We start from the raw sequence: 22,315 nt of genomic DNA, 5'->3' as shown, positions 1-22,315 counted from the left end.
TATTACATTATGATATACAAATTAAAAAGAATAAAATAGTTGAACTTGAGAAAAACTTTGAGAGTTTCCAAAAACAAAAGTTTTAAAGTAATAATATAAGAAAAATGTAATGAAAGAGTGTGTGAATAGAAATAAAAATATTTTGATGATAAAATTCTATACTCTAACAACAAACCACAAACAACTTGGAAAATAATTAAATATGAGGTAAACAAACAATCCAATCTAAATCATAATAAAACTATTATTACAAATGGAAAATTAATAACTAATCCTGTTACTGTAGGAAACACTTCTAATGTTTTTTTGTGACAGCCGATGACTTGCTAATATTATATAGCATACCTCAGCTCAACTCTATGTATACCAATAATGAACATCTAACCTGTGATACGACTTGTTTCAGATTTCAACCGGTGTCTGAACATCAGTTAAAAACAGTTGTTTTGAAATTTAAAACTAAGTTTTCTATGGGGCATGATGATATACCAATTAATATTGTGAAAAAAGCTTTTAACTTAATTTTAAAACCTCTTACCCATGTAATCAATCCTCCTTTAATTTCAGGAATATTTCCTGATATTTAAAAGTTGCCAAAGTGATTCCTCTCTTTAAAAAAGGTGATGTGACTAATCCAGCATGCTATAGGCCAGTGTCTTGCTCCCAATTTTTTCTAAAATATTTGAAATGTGGTTTATGATCAACTTTTAAAACATCTAGCCTAATGAACTGTTGGACAAACAATAACATGGCATTTGTTGTGAAAAATCAACAATAATGGCCGGTATACAATTTACCCATTCGATTGACCCAGTTGATAAAAGAGAAAAAGTAATTCGGATTTGTTTAGATCTTACCAGAGCATTTGATAGTGTGGCATGTAAAGTTAATAAGTTTAACACTTAAATTAATATATTTCCCATTGATCCACTCACATTTAGCTTACAGAGTAAGCATTTATGAAGCAACAATGATAAGCAATTTAGATAGGCTATTAGTCCTACAAAAATAATCTTTGAGTTATGAAAAGCATTTAAGATATACATATTCTGGTGAAACATTTTTTCTCAACTTGGAATTCTGACAGTATGGTTTACACATATTTGAATAAATAATTTATGTAAAACAATTTTTTGATCCTATACTAAAAGCTAATAAACATACATATAATACTCGTTTTAATAGACATAATACTAGTTGTAATAGACATAACGATCAACACAATCTTGAATTTTACAAAAAGAAAACATATTACAGGAGTGTGAGATATTTACATCATTTATCAACAAAATTTATAATGGAAACAGATCTGTTAAAATTTAAAAAAGAAATAAAGATTATTTAACCAAGTTTTCTCTATATTCTTTTGAGGAATATTTCAATATAAAAACCAATTAATTCATTTCAAGAAGAATTTAAGATAAACTGTAAGATGTAAGTTTATTCATTTAAATGAACTAACATTTCGTTTTATTGCAGTTACACTATTCTTTGCACCTTGTACATATTATGGAATAAAGTGGTTTGACTATGATTACCAGCATTTTAGAAATTGTAAACACGTTACCCTAGAAGTGGCATTCATCAAACTTTCGGAATAAATAAATTTGTACTATGAGATTTTAACATGTTACATTTTTATTTACAGAGTAAAAATTAAAAAAACCAAACAAAAAATAGAATAGAAAGTCAAAATTAATGTTAGGTAATAAGATTTATTTCAGCACACTCTTGCATTGTAGTAACTCTATGGCTAACCGGAACTTTTTTTATTTGAATACTGCTATGAAACATAACTTAACCCTCCGGCTGGCAACGTCGTAAATTACGACTCATTTTTTCCCGCCGTGAACTGGCAGAGTCGTAATATACGACTTATTAAACATCGTCTACTCATTACGTCATAGTTCCGATAATTACGGCTCGAATCGCATAAAAGTTATATCACTTTAATCACAAGATCCCAAGCCTTCTAATAATGTATTCACTTTTATATATATATATATGAATATTTGTTATTTTACTGGCCGCTAAAAGCTCCCGACTACTTCCGCGTGACGCGACTCGGCAACTGTCAGTGCTTGTTTTTTTCAATTGTAATTTTATTTGTAAATAAAAGTGTTTATAACTATGTATTTTCTTTTTTTTGCATAAGTAAGTGAACATTATGAATATTTTAGATTTTTAAATAAAATTAATTTTGAGTTTTTTTTTTTTAAAGTTTTGACTTCTGACCATCAAACATCCACCATTATTCAGGTAAGTCAAATTAATATTATGTTTATATTGTACAACATATTCTGCAGAGTAATTTGATGTATAACACTTTTGTGTTTTTCTCCAATAATTAATTGTACAGGATAAAAAATTAAAAACTCTGCACGAAGCTTCAAAACAGGGTGCCAGTCAAGGCTCAAATGCGCGCCAGCCGGAGGGTTAAATAACAAAAATTTTAATGTGTCATGTTTCAATATATCTCGAGAAAGATTTAACTTATGGACTGTACATGTTGCATAAAACTTTGCATCTTGGTATATAAACTCATGAACACATCATTAATAACACACAAACTGCAGCAACCAAGCGCTGTCGGCATATACTGTAAACAATTCATCCATACATCATCGATCTTCATTCATAGTTAAATGGATCACAGAAGCGTAAATTATTGTGAATGGGATTAATCAACTCCCAATTCAAAAAGCTGTTCAAATTATTTCTTGATTTTATAAACTCTTTGAGGCAAAAAAATTTATTTTTAGATTTTCTTGAGTATACAATGAGATTCCAAGTGTATGTCTCATTTTCCCGGTATGTTAAATTCCCGGTTTCCCTGGTTGGATGGCCTCCCTGATGCGATGTTTCGGGATTACCCCTTCCACCCCCCTCATTTTATCCGGCACTGATAAAACTAACCGGCACTAACCCAGTTAGTTATGACCTTATTTAAACTTGTTAGTTGTAATTTAACACCAAATCATGTGGTGAAATATTTGAATTGGTGTAGTTGGCATAGTAGACTTAATAAACAAAATATATACTTGTTCAAACTTACCATGTACAGTGCCTCCATAGCTCCAAGAATAGTAACAAGATCACAATTCGGAAATTTGAGATTTTGATTGAGAACTAGCAGTGGTGATTGAAACTCTGCTTTCAAAGATCTGAAAAATTGTGTATTTTATTATTTTAACTTAGATTCAGTGAGTAAAATAGTATTAATAATATATAAGACCATATTGCCTTATTACTATTTTATATCAGTATTGGCTCTTTAATTTAGTTTTGAATATTTTGTGAAATTTCATCAATGGAATATATTTAATACTGTAAAAACTTTTATTCCATAGTAGTATTTTACTTGTATTACATTTAAAATAAGTACAGAAAGATGGTTCATAAACAAACCTTTGTATTGTATGTATAGTTCTTTAAAATGTAATTATTATGTATTATTGTAATTATGTGTTATGTTAATTATTGACCTGAAGAAGAAATCAGATTGCAGATCTCGAAACGTAGTGTTACTGACTTTTTGTATCACTGAACGATGGCAAATGTCCGGAAAAATCCTGTTTCCTTAACCCTTTTAATGCCGACGTGCGCCGCGAGCGCACGTCATTAGGTTTTACGAAAAATGCCGACGTGCGCTGGGGGCGCTCGTCCGGTTTTTGTTATATTGTAGTTTTAATTATTGACTAAATGCCACTAAACTTTGCATACTGTATCTAGACACTACTACTATTGATACAAACTCAACATGTGATGACGTTATCAGCTGTTTTCAACCTCATTTACGTCCAATCATTCAGTGAGCGTCTGGTTTCTGTGGTAATACGTTGTTGCTAGGTTATTATGTTTTAATGGGAATTATTCGTGCTTTTCTTTTGTTTATTTCAGTTTGCTTATATTATTATTAGTTTTGTGATTATTGTAAATAGATTTGACCATGAGTAAAAGAGGGGGATTCATACTTTGTGCTTCGGCAAACACAAGTGTTAAAAAAATTTTAAATTATGTACCCTATATTGTAAATAATTAATTTTAATTTTATGTAAACTACTTTCTTTAATATTTCAACAAACAATTTTATACATTGGGCTAAACAACACGTGTAAATAAAGTGATTTTGAATGAAACTGACCAAAATATGTCTTACTGAATTTTACTGTAAAATGTGGACTTTACAAGGTTTTCAATAAAACGCTGTAACTTCACTATTTTTCAAGGCAAGTTCTTCAAATTTGGTGTGTGTGTTAACAATTAAATATAGTACAATTGCCAGTAACTACTTTTTAGTTAAGGCTAATAATAAAGGTACCTTTTTATATGTTCAAACTAATTTTTTTTTAAGTTTTTGTTTTTTTATTTTTTGTTTTTTACAAATATAAATTATATAAATTTGTAAAAATTTTAATACTCATTTGTTTCAAACACTTCACATTATGACATAAAAAACAACACCTCAATGGATAATTTCCTTCAATAAATAAAAAAGTTATACATTTTTTTAAAATAGTTGTCAAATTATGGAAAAAGGGCCTGGCATTCTTCGCATGTACTTTTTGAAAACAGGTTGGCATTTTTCGAATGGTCACTGAAAAAATGTCTGGCATTAAAAGGGTTAACATGTATGTATTGATGTTTACAGGGTTAATGAAAACTCTGGAGACCCACTGTTCATATTGTAACAGCTCACATTAGAAGAATTAAACTGAAAATTTTTATGTCATGTTATGAAGTACTTTTTGGACATAATTACTATTTTGTTCACAAACCCCTCAAAACCCTCAAAAAATGAGGGATTTTGGGGACAACTCAAAAATTTCAAATGAAGACCAATCGAGTGATCCCTTATTTTAAAGGTCCTGATAAAAGGAAGTGGTCCAAGATGGCGACGTTGTGTTTGGCTAAAAACTTCTTGACTGATAAAGCATTGTGAGCTGGGGCATTGTCCTGGTGGAGAATGCACGACTTGTTTTTCCTAAAATCATTCCGTTTCCTCGATACACAATCACCTAGGGTAGTCAAGACGCTAATGTAGTTATGTTGATACACTTTTTGCCCCTCTGGTACCCAATCAATGTGCTCACTCTCTTTGATATCAAAAAAGACAATTGTTATTAACTTGAATTATTATTTTTTCATTTATTCTTTTTTTTAGGAGAACCAGGGGATTTGAAATGCATTAACTGATGTTTTGTTTATACCACCATGTTTTAAACCATGATGAATCGCAAGTAATAACGTTCATTAAGACTGTAGGCTCATTTAACATTTTTCTAGGCTGTCAGAACAAATCATTCTTTGGTGATCTTCTGTTCAGGTGTGATTCTTGTCTCATGAAGAGTCTGCGTAACACTTTCCTTGTCAATTCCTATTAACTCAGACATTGCTCTATTAGTTAAACAGCAATCTTGTCGAACAAGGTTATTAATTTTGCCAATGTTAAGATAAATGCGAAGGTATGCCAGTGTGTGTGTCATCACTTGTTTCTTTATAGCAACCTTTAAATTGTTTAAACCACTCAAATACTTATGTTCATGATAAACAATCTTCACCACACGCTTGTTGTAACAATTGAAATGTTTCACTTACAGATTTTGCCAGTTTTAAAAGAAAGTTGATGTTCACTCGCTGTACATTTCAAATCCTTCCGATGCAGGGACAAAACATTAACTGCTTATAACTGGTGCTACTGGTGGAATGAGGTAAAACCCAGACAAAATTAGAGCAACGAGCAGTGGGGGAGTCAAACCATAAGATATTCAGCCATTTTGCATTCAGTCTGTGGCTACAAAAGTACTAATCCGGTTTCTTTCAAGCCAAACCTCATATTTTCTTAAATCTAATGTCCGATCCATCAGTTAGAAAATTGACATTTTAAGATACACAAAGCATTCTAGCTGAAAAATCATATACTACACAAGGCCTGTCTGTACCTGGCCGTGGTATTTTGGTTTCTGATAGGTAATCCCTTGTATTAAATAACTTCTAAGAAGTGTATGACTTTTTTTTAGTTAATCGTCTACCTGAAAATGGTGGCTTTCATCTAATTTTCATAAACATTAATTTAGAATATATTTTTTAATAAATTACCTCAATATGCCTTTCTTGGCTGCTTCTCCAAAACTTCGGACATCATGGTAGTCAGAAAGGGGTCCTGTTGGAGAATACACCATACGCCCAGCTGGCAGATTTACCTCCATCACCCCGCCTTCTGAGAATAAGGCTGCATCAACCTACACAGATTTCAGCATCCAGTGATACAATATCTGATTAAAATTATACCTATATTCATTTACTTAGGATGCTATGGAAAAAATGTCTCTATTAGAGGTGAAGTTAGGACCATAAAGTCCTCTCTGTCACTTTACCTGTTATGGATTGAGTGCTTAACAGTATAGATAATAATTATATGTATAAAAACATATTCTTAGATAGATTCCATAGAGATTTGCCTTTTGCAATCTCCATTTGAATGCCTTATAGTGTAAATATAAGATTTGTAAATTGGGACTTTTTCTTTGTTTTCTAAAATATGTTTAAATGTACGTAATATATGTATTTTCTAATTACAAATATGGTAATTCTAAGCAATATATGGGTCAACCTCGATTTTTCTCATATTACAATATATTGTTCCAATAGTCAATTAGAGAAGGAAATGACTAGAATTTCTTGCCGGAAAGCAGTTATAGGGAGCAGGCAACTGCCAGACGGTCATATATTGCTTAGAGTTACCTATTAGTGATCAGGGGCACTGACGTGATCTGGGCTTCAAATTTGGAACTACTCGAGTTAATTTTTTTTCTAAAAGAGCAAGCAGCGCGAAGCGCTGCGCAGCGGGCAGGCATCGTGCGTGATCCTTTTTTTTATTAAAAATTTCTGATAAATTGTTATTACATATTACAATATAATGTAGGTAATGTATGTAAAACAATTTTAAACACATAATTACATGCTGGAAAGCAAAGTAAACCAATATAATCCGCCCAATACAAAATCTCCATAAAAATCTGGTAAAGTAATCTGTGTCATTCCTTTGGCCTGAATCAATTCAGTATAGACGAAGATCACGCACGATGCTTGCCCGCTGCGCAGCGCTTCGCGCTGCTTGCTCTTTTAGAAAAAAAATTAACTCGAGTAGTTCCAAATTTGAAGCCCAGATCACGTCAATGCCCCTGATCACTAATAGGTAATTCTCGCAGTTGCCTGCTCCCTATAACTGCTTTCCAGCAAGAAATTCTAGTCATTTCCTTTTCTAATTGACTATTGGAACATTATAATGTAATATGAGTTGCCTGCTCCCTATAACTGCTTTCCGGCAAGAAATTCTAGTCATTTCCTTTTCTAATTGACTATTGGAACATTATATTGTAATATGAGAAAAATCGAGGTTGACCCATATATTGCTTAGAATTACCACAAATATTTCCCCTTTAAACATTATAATATCTTAAAAACAAGTAAAAGTTTTTGTTCCTGTCCTTTTATATAAAAAGTAACTTGTACAAGTTGTATACATTATTAATTTCCAATAAATTAATTTGTCTTTATTTTGTTTATTTTGAATTGTTATTAGTACAGTGCTATGCCCTACTAAATAAGTAAAAATGGAACAAAAAATTATTTCTCTAAAAACAGTTACTATCTTTTTAAGATGCAATAGTAAGTAATTGTAATTATTATTTTATTATCCTGTACTTTTTGCTGAAAATAATATATATAGTATGTTACACTTTGTTAATTTCTATATACTTCTTATTTACTTTCATTATATGCTTGTAAAAATCCTAAACACATGTAGCATTAAAGGTGAATAGATTAACCCTTTAAGCGTCATGAAAAATTACACCTGATCTTTGATAAAGTTACAATTTTTTAAATTTCTAATGTGTAAAGTTAAATTTTTTTTCGTTTCTGTATGTCAAAATAGAGTTATTTAACGGAGAATAAAATTTGTTTAGCCCTTTTTGGATTTCCTAGGCTAATTTTTAACTTTTGAAAATATCGTAGAGTAGCAGTGTAGTTGTCACTAATATTTTTTTATTTATTTCAATTTGTATGGGAATGAAACACAGTTTTATAGATAGACATATACTATATTACAAACCAATAAAATTAGAAAAATACAAAAGTAGACAAAGAATGTTTATTTGGTGGCGGGCTGTCACAACTGACATTCCGCGCGTCTCCCGCAAGCCACTGTTATCGCGTGGACTTTGAACCTTCTTATCGCTCGGCAACCTGTAGGACAGCCTTGCGGGGCTTGAATTATGTTTCTTGCTTTCTGATAACATCCTTATGACCGTAGTAAAATATGGTTTATGGTTTGGGGTTGACAAGTAATTGCTCAAAATTACCGAATCTTCAAATTCCGAATCGTCTGGATTCGCCATTCACACGAATAATGGTAAAAAACACTAAATAAATACTGGAAACTGCTGTATATAATATGAATAATTTACTTTAAAAAGAATAGGACACAACAGAAAATTAGCGATAACCGAAATACATATGCGCGTACCGGACGCTTCCCACTAACTGGCTAGATGCCTTGACGGGAGCTCCCGTCAATGACTTTGTGAAAGGCGCGGGGCCACGCCCGCTAGACAGTGTTTGGCCAATTAGAAGCAACTGCCACTCCCATTGTAACAGAATTCGAGGCGGGGCAACCCGTCTGTATGTCGCATGACTACTAGAACCATCTAGCAGCGAAATATTCAACTAACATAGCAGTAAGAAAATAAAGAATGCAAAAACGCGGATCCACAGCAATAACGTTTTGAGCTTGTAGTGGCCCTCCGCGGATCCGCGTCAATGACGCTGGAAAGGTTAAACACTTAGGAGTGTTAAGGGCATAGCGGTTAATGTTGGTAACAATTTTAATGAGCATACTAAAGTAAATGTTTGTTAAGTTACCAACTCTACAGAGTTTCAAGATTTGAAATTTCAGGACACTCAAAAGTTGTAGCAATAAAATTGTATATGATTACAATTGGATTATTTTGTATTTTAAAAGTAATATGAAATAACGTGTTTACTAGCATAGCTTACACAAGCTGAGTATGTTGCATGTGTAATTTAAGATAGCACTTTGACTTCAGACCAAAACTCTACATTAACATTTTTGGATTTTTGTACCTTAAAAAGGATATTAAAGTTAAATTAAACTAAAACTAAATACTATATAAAGATGTAAAAGTTAAGAACTCACTTTGATAGCTCTTGAGAGAGCATCCTTAATTGCATCTGGAGCAGACTTGTCGAGTTCTGGAGGGTTGCTGGATACATAAACGATACCATCATAACCAGAGGCTGACAGGCTGCTTTCCACAGAGATAGAGTATCCTAGTCTGAAAAATAAAAAGGGAACTATATAAAACATCAACTAATTCATAACTATGTCTCAGAACACATTTCCAGTTTTCTGAAGGTTTGCTAGCTGTAAGACATTAGGTCGTATGCATAAAACTGAAGGAAAACCTCGCAATTATAAGGTAGAAGTAAAAGGTAATGGTTTGAAGGAAAAGGTAGAAGTAAAAGGTTTTGCTTTTTTCCATATGTATAATGATTACCTTATACTTGCAAGGATATCCTTCAGGAAAAAGTAAATGGATTAACCGTAAACAGTCACGACAGTTAAATAAAAATAAAACAGTTTGATAAGATATATAACAGTTCTCATTTTCTTTAGTTAGTCATTAAAATTGTTTATTAATAAACTCAAGTTTCTCCTTATTTCTTGTCCTTGTTGGCAAAGTGGTCGAATATCTTCATCATCGGTCTGATCATCATTTTCATCATCATCCACTTCTTGCGGTTCCCAGTCAGGATCACCTAAGGTTTTTGCAACATTATGGAGTACAATACAGGTAACTATTACTTTTGGCACTTTTTGTAGTTTTACACAGCAGACATACGGTAAAATAGCAAAACGACGTTTCAGTTGTCCGAAACATCGTTCGATTGTTACTCTCTCAGTCTTTAAAAGTTTGTTAAATTTCAATTCAGCACCAGGAGTAGGATATGCAAAAGGAGTCATGAGACAAGGTTCTATTCCATACCCACTATCTGCAAGTAATACATCATTTCCTTTGTTTGCCAGTACTCCTCTTACATGAGAGTTTTTCCAAATCCTTGAATCGTGTACTGATCCAGGCCAACTCACTTCAACACTAGTGAACTTTTCACTAGCGTCACAGGTAGCTTGTACATTCAGAGTAGGTTTTCACTTACGGTTAATGTACTCATCTCCGTGGAGATAAGGTTTTTGTATACCTACATGAGTACAATCTACCACACCAATTGCCGTTGGAAAGCGAAATTTTCTCTGCCACAGCTGTTTTGCCTCCATTATTTCATTGTTGGTAGTAGGAAACTTTATCCACTGGTTCGCTTGTGCAACTATACTGTCAACAACTTCACTCACCGACCAAGAAACTGTTGCCTAATCAATACCAAGTTCCTGTCCGAGGCTACTATCCATTGATATTTTGTACTGTAACGAGATGCAAAGATGAGAGATTATCAAAACTTAACAAGAACAAAACCTTAACAGTCTCTGAAGCTTGATACATAGAAGAGCTATTGTAGCTAGGGAAAGTCAGGCTACTCAATGTTGATGTAGTATATACTGTTTTAATACAGAGTTAACAAGAATTTATGTCTTAAATTCATTGGTGGGAGAAAATAAAAGATAAATATATAAGACATTTTTTTAAATTTAACTTACTTTTATATAGTATAAGAGAACAGGAAGTAAAATGTGTATTCTAGGATGTAAAAAAACCTGTAATACTTAAGAGTATTTCTGCATTGCTACTGCAAAAATTAAGTATGAATATTTGTTACATGATTATTATTACATAAAGTAGTTTTACTATTTTAATAACCTTTCCTTTGAAAATGGAATATTTCCTGAAAATTCTTCTGACATTATAAATCACAATTTGGTGTTCTTACTTTCAACTACAAAATTGTTGAGAAGATTTTCTTTCTTGAACTCAGTCAACCAGTTCCTTTTTAAAACAATGTAATATTTTGTTTGATAGTAAATTTGCTTACAAAAAATGGAAAAATATTGGAATCATTAAATAACTCCTACACATCTTGTAGATAATAAATACAAAATATTCGGGTTATTAATAGTGAACAGGAAACTCGATACTGGATAAAATTGCACCTTTAAATTTAACATTTTTTAATAAATCTGCAAAGATGAGCATTTAACAATGTCCCAAAGAAGAAATAATGTTTTATAGAATTGTTATCTATATGCAGTAGCAAAAAATATTATTTCATAAATAGATCAAAGATTTGATTTCACTTTGGCTTAGTTCCAATTCCACAACATAACCTAACAATTACAAATTAATAATTATCATTTACATCCAACCCAATTAATATCTGGAATAGCAAAGATGTCTATTTTTGGGCCAATTCTATTATTAATACACCAAAGTACTCACATACTAAGTGTGTATAACAGTACCACCTTGTACAAACTGACTGACAGAGCTGAACCTTAATTTTAACATTATAAAAGATCCAATTATTGTCTTCTTGTCAACCTAATGGATTAGGAAGATATTTTGAAACTAAGGAAAAACTGGGTTTCTTACAAAATTTAAAAACAAATATTTATATTAGTTTTACAGCACTATGTCCCTTCCTATGTTAATATTTTGTTTGGCTATGCCAATTTAACTTTTTTGTATTTTTGAAAGTTTTTTCCAGAAACATGTTTTATGAAGTGGTTTTGAGGTATACTGTTACAAGACTGTATATTGTAAAATTAATGTACTAGTTTTAAATACAATACAACCTGTACGTAACCACATTTAGTATCATTTTAAAACATTATAAACTTGTTCAATACAATCTAGCCTTAAACATGAATTATAGACAATTTCTTCATTTACATAAACACAGAGATCAGTATTAGTGTCATAATTATATTTATTTGTGAAAGCAAAATTACCATTGCTATACAATCAGGTGATGATTCCCTTCAGTGTTCGTTCATAAGTATTCTTCCAGCAAATGGGAAGATCTCAAGCAACTGGTTAGGCAGTATCCTTTAATAATTGTTATGCTAGTTTGTTATGTAGCTTTTGAGTTTTTATATGTATTAAACACAGTCAGATGGTGGGGTTGTAGGGAAAAGAATTTAAGATGTTGTATATTGTAATTATGAATAACTAGGAGCCATGTATGAATCATGGAGACTGCACGAGCAATTACCTCTTGTATTACCACTGTAGGAATTCTAAGTTTAACAAAGGGAAATCCTTTTTGGGTATCTAGTGAAAACATATTAAAATATTTGTATATATCCTCTCCAGGACACTACCCCACATCTTAAATCAACTTCAAGGTAGACAATGTAAATGTTGTAGTTGTCTCTGAAGTACTTGCTAGACTCTAAATTGAGATCTGAATCTGAAACTATTCGTTTGAAATACACCTGTATTTTCAGAAAGTTAAAGATATTTTTAAAATTATAATTTAATTGATGCAGGAGCCCTTCTTATTGGAAAACACTATTTTATATTATTTGATAAAAGAAAAGTCACAATCATCCAATAATTTTATTTTTTCACACGAGGCCTTTCGACATCAAAGATGCCATCGTCAGGTGTGAATCGATTTGAGATAATATAAATATTTTACAATTTAAAACAATTATCAGCTGAATAAAACTTAATACAAGATTTGTTTAATTAAAAGTAAAATAAAATAAATATTAATATATGTATAAAAGTTTGGATAAAAAGAGAACTCAATGTAACACACTCTAAAATTTAGAATATTACGTGAATAAATTAATTCTATAATTTTTCATGTGATATCCATTACATAGTTTTTTTTTTAGTATAAATAATGTATACTCTGATAAATTTCCTTGTTCTTCTTATCTCCCTTAGATAAACAAAAGAACATTGTTTCCATAGTGATAAGATAATTGGATGTGACTCTTCAAAGATAGTGCACAGAGTGGAAATTTAGCTTAAGATTAAAAACCAGCTCCAACAGGCATATTTGATAAACAAGATCAAAGTTCCTAGTAACCTAGTTGTATTATTAAATCTTCCATTTATTTTACTTTGAGCAGATCAGATCAAAAAGGCAACTTAGGCTACAGATCAATATTAATATGCATCCAAATGTTCTTTTAGTTTTTCTTATTACACGTTTGCTTTTTTTTAATATCAAACAATGAAGTACAACATTTTTTAAATTCCTAAATAACCAATAAAAACATTTATTTACTTAAAATTCCTTTGATATATATTGATTATACCTTAAAATTAAACATCTTCCATAACTCTACAATTTAAAAAAGGACAAAATATCTGTGATGCTTAACATTATCCCTATGTGGTTAAAATAGACATCCAGCAACTAGTACAGCCAGCTGTTAATTTTTTACTTTAATTAAATAATTATCAAATTACCAGTAATTTTATATTATGACAGGCTTAAAATAATATCTTACTAAAAAATATATATATTTTTAATTGACTTACTCGCATTACTTTAATTTATTCTAATCATATTATCAAGAAACCATGAATCAGATAACCACACTTATAGGGTTATTAAGGCAACTAAATCAATTATAAAAAACTAAACAGTTATTACTATCAAAATATTATCTTCTATGAAATAACCCTGAAGTGGGGTTGTGTACCAAGTGATTATTATACAAAGAAATTTAAGATAGCATTCAAAGGTTGTTTAATTAAGTATTTTGATTCAATGTTTACAAACACCTTCACTATTATACTACATTAAATAATTGGTAAGAGGGAGAGAAGAGATTGACATTTTTCCTGTCAATGTTGAGAAACTTGATTTCTGAAATAAAGTGGCTTTTGTAAATTCATACTCAACCCTACAAGCGACAAACACTGATTATTATCAGATGAAATGAGTATTTCCATATAGCATCAACGGTTTTCATTCATGTTGAGATTTGCCCATTTACCCTCTATTATAGAAAACAAACATGTTTAACCCTTTCCGAGCCAATGACGTTACTAGACTCCACTGACGCAAAATCAATTTTTTTTATATATATATATTATTTAAAAGCATTTCTGGGTAACAAACTTAGTAAAAACTGTTAAACAAGGGACAACCGTTCAGGACCATTTTGAAGGTCACGGCTCTTGTTCGATCGACAAAATAGCATGCGGCCGGATGTTCATAGTCTCCCGCAGAGCCAACGATGTCTACTGACGCGCGCTCAGTCTGCCTGTAGCCTCCGTGAGGTTAGATGTTTATTCGCCCTTCCATTTTCGATCTGCGTGTTTATCTTTTCAATTTTGATGTTAATCAATGTACAGTGTAGTTTATGTATTATTATCGTGATGTAGGGCTTTATTGTCAAGTTTTTTTTTAGTTTCATTGTTTTTATTTAATTTGTATATATATATACATTTTTACTATATTCTTTATATTTTCTCTAAATAAAAATTACTATATGCTTGTTTTTTTTGTAAAATATTACAATAATTGTGTTCAACTATTATTAATTTTATATATGAACACATAGAATGTCAAAATTAAATTTTTTCAGTGAAATTATGATTTTACCATTTTTTGCTGTAAATTAACAATAAAGAGTGCAAAAAATATATTTTTTTCGTTTTTGTTATAAGAATTAGTATTTTTTTTTAAATTGGTTTTGGTATGTGAGAATTTTTTTATTTTTAAAGTGTATGGCTCTTAGGAGTAGATTTGGTTATTTATTTGTGGCTCGCTAAGGGTTAATAACATTTATGTATCAATGTAATAGCAGAATAACTAAACCCATTGTATAATTTTCTTTTTTTGAAACCACTACATGACCTATCTCCCAATAATAAATAACGCCTGAAACTAAGAGACAGTCTTATCAGTTTTCACCTCAATATAAATTTCAACCGGAGCTGTTCCCTTCACGAGGTAGCAAATTTCGCACTTGGGAGGAGATACGATCGACATTTTTCGCGAGAGATGCTACTGCGTCTAGAGTTTTCAACCCACTAAACTCGGATTGGTCTCATTTTCAAGGGGAGGAGTCAGGCTAGGCGGCAAAGTTGCCAACATGTCAAAAAAGTATTCCCTACAGCTGTGAGATTACCAGTACACTTACTTTCTGGAAGCGCCTCGTTCATTCATAAACAAGAACTCTTTGTTTCAATTCCAAATCAAAAAATGTTTCACTATAGAACCTTTTGTGTCTGAACGCTAACGAGTAATGAGTAATTAAATATTATTTACATGCTCTATAATGTAATATATATATATAGGTACTTTGGGATTATACTGACCACACCAGTATGAAGAACACAAAAATATAAATTTATAGAAACAAACATGATAGAACGAAAAAAACAACTCTTTAATTACAAAATTACAAACTTAAAAGCATTTCCAGGTATTATGATCGGTATTGTTGTCGCTGTTATCTTATCTTTCTCGAGAATCCCGATTACGGCAGACCGCGCCGCATCACATGATTATTTAAGTTTTTGCACGGTACATAATTGCCTTTCCATTACAGTTCAATTTATATTTCTGATCAGCCCCTCTAGAATTTGATATTTGACTGATAGGTACTATCTCGAGGGATGTTTTTCTTTTGTTGACATCAGCACAGGGTAGCACAGGGCAGCACCGAACCGAAGCCCGTGCTGATGGCCGGAGACACTCGCATTTTGGGTGGCGGAGTGTGATCAAGAATAAAAACGAGTTTTTAATGTTTTTTTCAATAAAGAGTTTAGTTTTTGTTTGGTAATGTTTGTTTTTGTTGAATTTTTGTGTTTGGAGAAATGTAGGGGTAAAACACGGAGGAAGTACAACAAAGCGACGCACCAGCTGAAGGGGAGGCGAGACTCTGCAATCACGTTATTTACTAGACCGCTCGACTTTGACCTCTGTCTGAGGATGGGGAGGGGTTTGCGACAAGACAATTCCTGTTTTATATTGACGAACTATTGTTCTACGCTAATCTAGTAACAGTACAAGCAAAATCTCAAATAACGATTCATGTCTGGGTGTGGTCGGTATAATCCCAAAGTACCTATATATATATATATATATATATATATATATATATATATATATATATATATATATATATATACACACACACACACACACACACACACATGCACGCACACACGCACGCACGCGCACACACACACACACACACACACACTAATGCGGCTTGTGGATAAGATAACTGTCCTACTATGACACAATTTAAAACTTGAACTTGTAAAAAATATCTCTGTAAAGTTCATTGGTCAGCTTGGCATGCCATTTCTTTTCCTTATTTATGAACCTAGAGGGAAATTGTTCTGGAATGTATTATTAAACATGAACTAATACTTTTGTAGTAAACAGTTTATTTGCATCTAAAATAGTTTAAATATCAATAACATATAAATTCTATATGAATTTTTTTATTATCAAGAGAAATTCTGAAACAAGTTTAAACTTGGTCAAAAGATTTATCTAATAAATATCTCAGCTAAATTCATTGGTTAGCTTGTACGCCATTTTATTCCAATATGACGGCTCTTGTAACTTAAAAAATTATTTCTCTTTTATTTTAATGAGCATAGAGAAATATTGTTTAAATAAATACATAGTTTAAATCCTGTATTTCTAAAATAAACCATATTATTAATATTCCAGTTGTCACAAAATATATCTATTTCACCCAACTCAGCTAGAAGAATATTTTTGGACTAAGTTAAGCTATTCTTATATTAGGATACGGTACTCACAATGAAGACATTTTTCTTCTAAGACACTTAATATTGTTGAGGCCTAAGTTGTCTACTGTAGTGGTGACATTAACCTGAAATAAATAAGAAATTATTGGAAACTGAAAAAAGGCCTAAAAAAAAGATGGAAAGATCACAACAGCCACACAAAGAAAGGTTTTCAGAAGAGAACATTAATCTTCATCAGAAATAACAGTGAAGAATTTGAGAATAATCAACCAAGAAGTCTAACCTGGAGATCTAGCAAAAGAAATAGTTATTGAAGAAGAAAGGAACACCAACAAAAGACTTGTTATCAGCAGTAGCATCTTAAAAACTATTGGTATCTGGCTTTTTGTTAAGTCCAAATAAAACCTGATAAAACGAACAAACCTAAACATTTTGTCAGATGAAGTATCAAAATAGACAAACATTCTAATGAGCTTAATGTTAAATTTATCAGATAAAAGTGAAGGTAATAGAAATTCAACAAGTTCTGAGTGGCCAATAAAAGATTTTCTAACGTATCTGATAACAGTCACTTAGTGTTCCTGGAAGAGTTGAGATCGAAAAGACGTCGAGAACACATTTAAATTTAATTTAAGAAAACTTGTTTCAATATTTTTCTTTATGTGGACATGGCCGACTTTAAAAAGCGACATGAAACAAAGAAACAAGGTAGTTTAAATATCAGAGTGTAATTGTGTAAGCAATGTTTCGACACAATGTTACAAACAAATAAGTAACAATTATTAGGAGTCCCTTGTGATGGTGAAATATAACTTTTTCTAGTACTCTAGTTAGTTAATTAAAATGTCAGAAATAACTTAACTGGGCTTTTATTATCAACATATTAGTATCTGAATGTCTAAACAACTATGTATCAAGTGCCAACGTCCTGTTAACAGATGTTCTAAAAACTAAATTACGTCTAAAATGCCAACGTCTAGTTAACTGGATGACACAAACAAAACTCATTGAAAATTCTAAATAAATCTTTTATTAATTCAGAAACATTTTTATTTTTAAATAAATGACACATGAAAACTATTAATAATATACTGTTCATGTATATATTTTATTACAAAACAAAAATAATCTAAAGTTTTATCTTTTTATCAATGGTCAAATTTTTAAGGATTTTGTTAGTGGGAATACTTAAAAAACTTTGATAACTAATAAATATATAATTTAAAGTTTATTTTTTCTCGTTTTAGTGTTATCTACATTTTCCTTTAACTTTATATTTTGATTAAAATCATGAGCTGTTCATAAAGCTTTAATATTTGTGCCAGTTTTTAGATAAAAACAAAATTGCTGTAACGTTTTTATTTGTAACATTTTATTGTGGAATTTAGGGAGACTTTAATAAGCGGCCTAAACTTGTTTTTCAGTTGTTTTTATCGAACAATTTTATATATTATCTAACTTCGATATGTAAAAATAGTACAGGTAATTCTAAGCAATATATGGGTCAACCTCGATTTTTCTCATATATATAATGTTCCAATAGTCAATTAGAAAAGGAAATTCTAGAATTTCTTGCCGGAAAGCAGTTATAGGGAGCAGGCAACCGCCAGACGGTCATATATTGCTTAGAATTACCTATTAGTGATCAGGGGCACTGATGTGATCTGGGCTTCAAATTTGGAACTACTCGAGTTAATTTTTTTTCTAAAAGAGCAAGCAGCGCGAAGCGCTGCGCAGCGGTCAGGCATCATACGTGATCCTTTTTTTTTTATTAAAAATTACTGATAAATTGTTATTACATATTACAATATAATGTAGGTAATGTATGTAAAACAATTTTAAACACATGACCGTCAGGCGGTTGCCTGCTCCCTATAACTGCTTTCCAGCAAGAAATTCTAGTCATTTCCTTTTCTAATTGACTATTGGAACATTATATTGTAATATGAGAAAAAAATCGAGGTTGACCCATATATTGCTTAGAATTACCATAGTACAAAATAACAGTAATAATAAATTACCGTAACAATAAGAATCTCGTACATTACCGTACAAGTTTATAAATTTAACACTAACATTACAAAACAATAAAATTAACTATGGCCTAGACTTAGATATAAAAAAACCTTACAATATTCACAACTTGCCCAGCTTAATATCAGAGTAACCGCATTTGTGAAATGGAGGACAGTATCTCCCCATGGGTTACCAAGAGCCAAATCCACATGAACAACTTGATGAAGTCACTTAAACAAATCCCGTCACTTGTAAGAAATATCTCACACATTTTTCTCATATTCATCGCCATTTTCAGTTTCATAATATTAATTACCTCTTGCTGTTTATTGTTTACATTACAATTACTGTAACTAATAAGTTGAAATCATATGCTTGAGTTATTTATTTAAGTTAAATAAATTGTAATATCTAATTAATCCTTCGGATAAAAACATAAAACTATTCGATAAAAACAACCGAATAACGAGTGTAGGCCGCTTATTAAAGTCTACCCAATTTTTTAACAGGATATTTATAATTTAATGATATACAGTAAAGTAATTGAATAGATCCTAGCTATTTTTTACATTTTACTATGGAATTTTTCAACAGGATCTTTATAACTTAATGGTATACAGTAAAGCAATTAAATAGATCCTAGCTATTGTTTTACCATAAATAAGGTTCAAATATAACTTCATTTTTACATAAGTATATCTTTGTGTAATGCCACATTTTTATTTGTGAACATTTTACACAAAAATAGAAATGGTGTTCATATCGTAATTATGGTCTTTAAAGTGCCACAGCGTCGCTAATTTTGAGAACGAAAAGTGCATAAAGTGCCAGCGTCGCCAATTTTGACGTTTCTTAATTCGATAATATTTTATATAGTACAAGATTATTTTGGCCAAATAATCAACGGCTGTATTCAATAGGTACCAAACTATCAATAAATACGAGTTTTATTGGTTGTCGCTATTTTATCTGTGAAACTTATGTTACTTATCGAGAAGCCCTATTTTTGGACGGCAGTTTTCCTTATCGCGCGGTCAAAATAAATTACAGTATTTGCAACTGACTTTATTTGACCTATTTTGGAATTTACAAGTTATTACGACAATCAATTAAATAAAAAACTATAAGAACAACGTGATTGGAGCCGATATGGAGATAGGAAGTATGACTCATCGAGTATTTTTCTATTCATTATGGAAGAAGGAACGTATAATGAAGTCTATTTGGATCTCTGATAAGGAAAACTCGTCCAAAACATCAGTGGGCTGTGATAAGTACCTGTACGATGATTCTGTCTTCCAGTCACGCGATGCGGACGAGTACCGTGTTGCGTAACGGCCTTTCTTGTTGTTTATGTGCGATAACCAAACATTTGAGTAAATACAAGAATAAAATAGTAACTTATACAGCATTTTACTGTATTTCTTTACATAAAAATGTATGATTTGAGTTGTGTCAAACGAAGTGAATTTTTAGTGTAAATATTATTAGGGTTATTATTTAGTAAATGTAAACTTGTATGTAAATATGTTAGCAAGTATTTGTTTCTAAAATGTACTAATCATATTTATTTGAGTTGTATTAATGTTTTATTAGATTTATTGGGAAAACTACATCATTAATAAGTAATTTCTAAACTCTAACAAATGAAGTACAGTTTATAAAATGTCGGTACCGGGCCGCATTTTGCGATAATACATATAATGCCATGTTTTTAAAATTCTAGAATAAGATATTACACATGGGTTTTATTTAGAATCATATGGCCTTTATCATGGTAAAAATAAAAAAAAAATCTTAAAAATACCGTATACACACAAATAAGGTTCAAATATAAAACAAATTCATTTTTACATAAGTATATCTTTGTGTAATGCCACATTTTTATTTGTGAACATTTTATTTCCAAATTTCAACATGGTGTTCATATCGTAATTATGGTCTTTAATAAAGTAGTTGAATAAAGTAGTAAAGTTATTGAATAGAGAGAGCCCAACTATTTATTTTAAATCACCCTGTGGAGGTCCAAATGAAAAAGAAATGCAAGAATATAAACTTTGTTATCTTATAATAAACTATTCCAATTTGAGTAGTTATTTATTGTATTTAATTTCAATACACTGACTATTTATCTATAATTCAATATATAAATCATTAAATTTGTATACAAATGAGAAAGATGCAAATTATTTTAAAAAACGTTGCAAAATTATATAGAAAACCTCAGGCACTGGGCAGCTGTATACTTTTAATACCTAAATGATTGACACTGACAGAGCATTTGAAAAGTTCTTCTGGCACTAAAAGAGTTAGGCTTCAAATAATTCATTATTAGTATTAATATAAAAGTGTGGGTTAAAATATAAATGTACCTTCAAGAATGTTTTTAAGTAAAACTTCCTTACTACTTGGGAATACATTTTTTTAAACAAACAAGATAATAAAAGATTAAAGACATTGAATTGATTCTAACCTATAGATGTAAAACAAATAAGTATTTTTTAAATTGAAGGTATAACTCCCACTATGATTATTTATTATTGAATAAAATAAAAATAATATTACCCAGTCACCGGTCTGATTGTTAACTTTAATACCTCCAACTACGTCTAGTGCTAGTGGGCAAAACGAAATGACAAGTCTAACAAAAGCAGGGCAATGAAATACACGATGTCACCATATCACACAATATACGAAGTAGGTAGAGATACACTATACACTACAATACGTGCAGTTGGCCCCTACGTGTAGTGTGATGGATGTAAATGTGGCAGAGACTGGTGATAGCCTTGATTATATCAGTGACACAAGAGAATAATTATTCATATTCATTATTCATATGAACGATGTGTACCAAAAATGACTGAGAAGTGAGAAGCAGTGTTTCCAGCCCTAAATATTATCCCCGGCATTACACAAAATTACTCCAAACTAACCTATATTATCCCAAACATTTTTCCAAATTCTCCCAAAATTAGTCCACGTGTTTTCACTAATTTACATACATTAATAGCATAGTGCATGTTTTTTTACATTAATAAATTCACTGAAAACTCTATATCGAAGCATTTGAAGAAGGGAACACCAGAAAGAGTTATACAACTATTTCCAGATTTTAAAATAGAAACAAACCACAGCTTGTTTTCATTTTAAGATCGTGTGTCCACTGCCCAGTGTTGTTTTACTGACTTTTATTGATCAAAACTCTGTTTAAATTACCTAAGATCGCATGCGATTTCTAATTCAAATATGAAACTTGCAGATCAATTTCATTTAAAGACTACTGGAATACATTACAACTTTAATTTAGCTAGAAATGTTTAATTTAAAGAGTTATTATCAGGAGGATTACAGCGCACTTTACCTTAGCAATCTGATTTTTTTGGTAAGATTGGAGGGATTCTGTGAGTGCAGAGAATGAGGTAGGTATAATCTGTAAGGATATGTAGTGGAAGAACTTGGATTTCAACGATTCCCATAGTTCTTACAATGGTTTTGGTCCAATTCAGAGATCAAATTCAATGTTCACTGTTTATGTAATTTACTAAATACTACAACGT

At 31.1% G+C, this 22,315-nt stretch overlaps 1 protein-coding gene across 3 annotated transcripts in view; it reads right to left on the bottom strand.

Moving 5' to 3' along the window:
* The window catches only part of LOC124359119 (putative aminopeptidase W07G4.4), a 46,201-nt gene extending 24,679 nt beyond the window's left edge, over positions 1–21,522 (bottom strand). The window contains exons 1-5 of one of the 3 annotated variants that reach the window (XM_046811582.1): positions 21,501–21,522; positions 16,791–16,864; positions 9,221–9,359; positions 6,100–6,242; positions 3,056–3,164 (exon numbers count right to left, since the gene is read on the bottom strand). In XM_046811582.1, the coding sequence (XP_046667538.1) occupies positions 3,056–3,164; positions 6,100–6,242; positions 9,221–9,359; positions 16,791–16,801 (402 nt within the window). In that variant the 5' untranslated portion in view covers positions 16,802–16,864; positions 21,501–21,522. Of the gene's footprint in view, positions 1–3,055; positions 3,165–6,099; positions 6,243–9,220; positions 9,360–16,790; positions 16,865–21,127; positions 21,191–21,320; positions 21,459–21,500 lie in introns of those variants that run through there. The other 2 variants (XM_046811580.1, XM_046811579.1) reach the window with 2 other exon arrangements.
* Positions 21,523–22,315: the final 793 nt, after the last annotated feature.

This window comes from Homalodisca vitripennis, chromosome 4 (genome assembly GCF_021130785.1).
Source record: "Homalodisca vitripennis isolate AUS2020 chromosome 4, UT_GWSS_2.1, whole genome shotgun sequence".
Classification (NCBI taxonomy): domain Eukaryota; kingdom Metazoa; phylum Arthropoda; class Insecta; order Hemiptera; family Cicadellidae; genus Homalodisca; species Homalodisca vitripennis.
The sequence above is the reverse complement of the archived record's forward strand: the minus strand, read 5'-3'. Positions and strand labels throughout refer to the sequence as shown.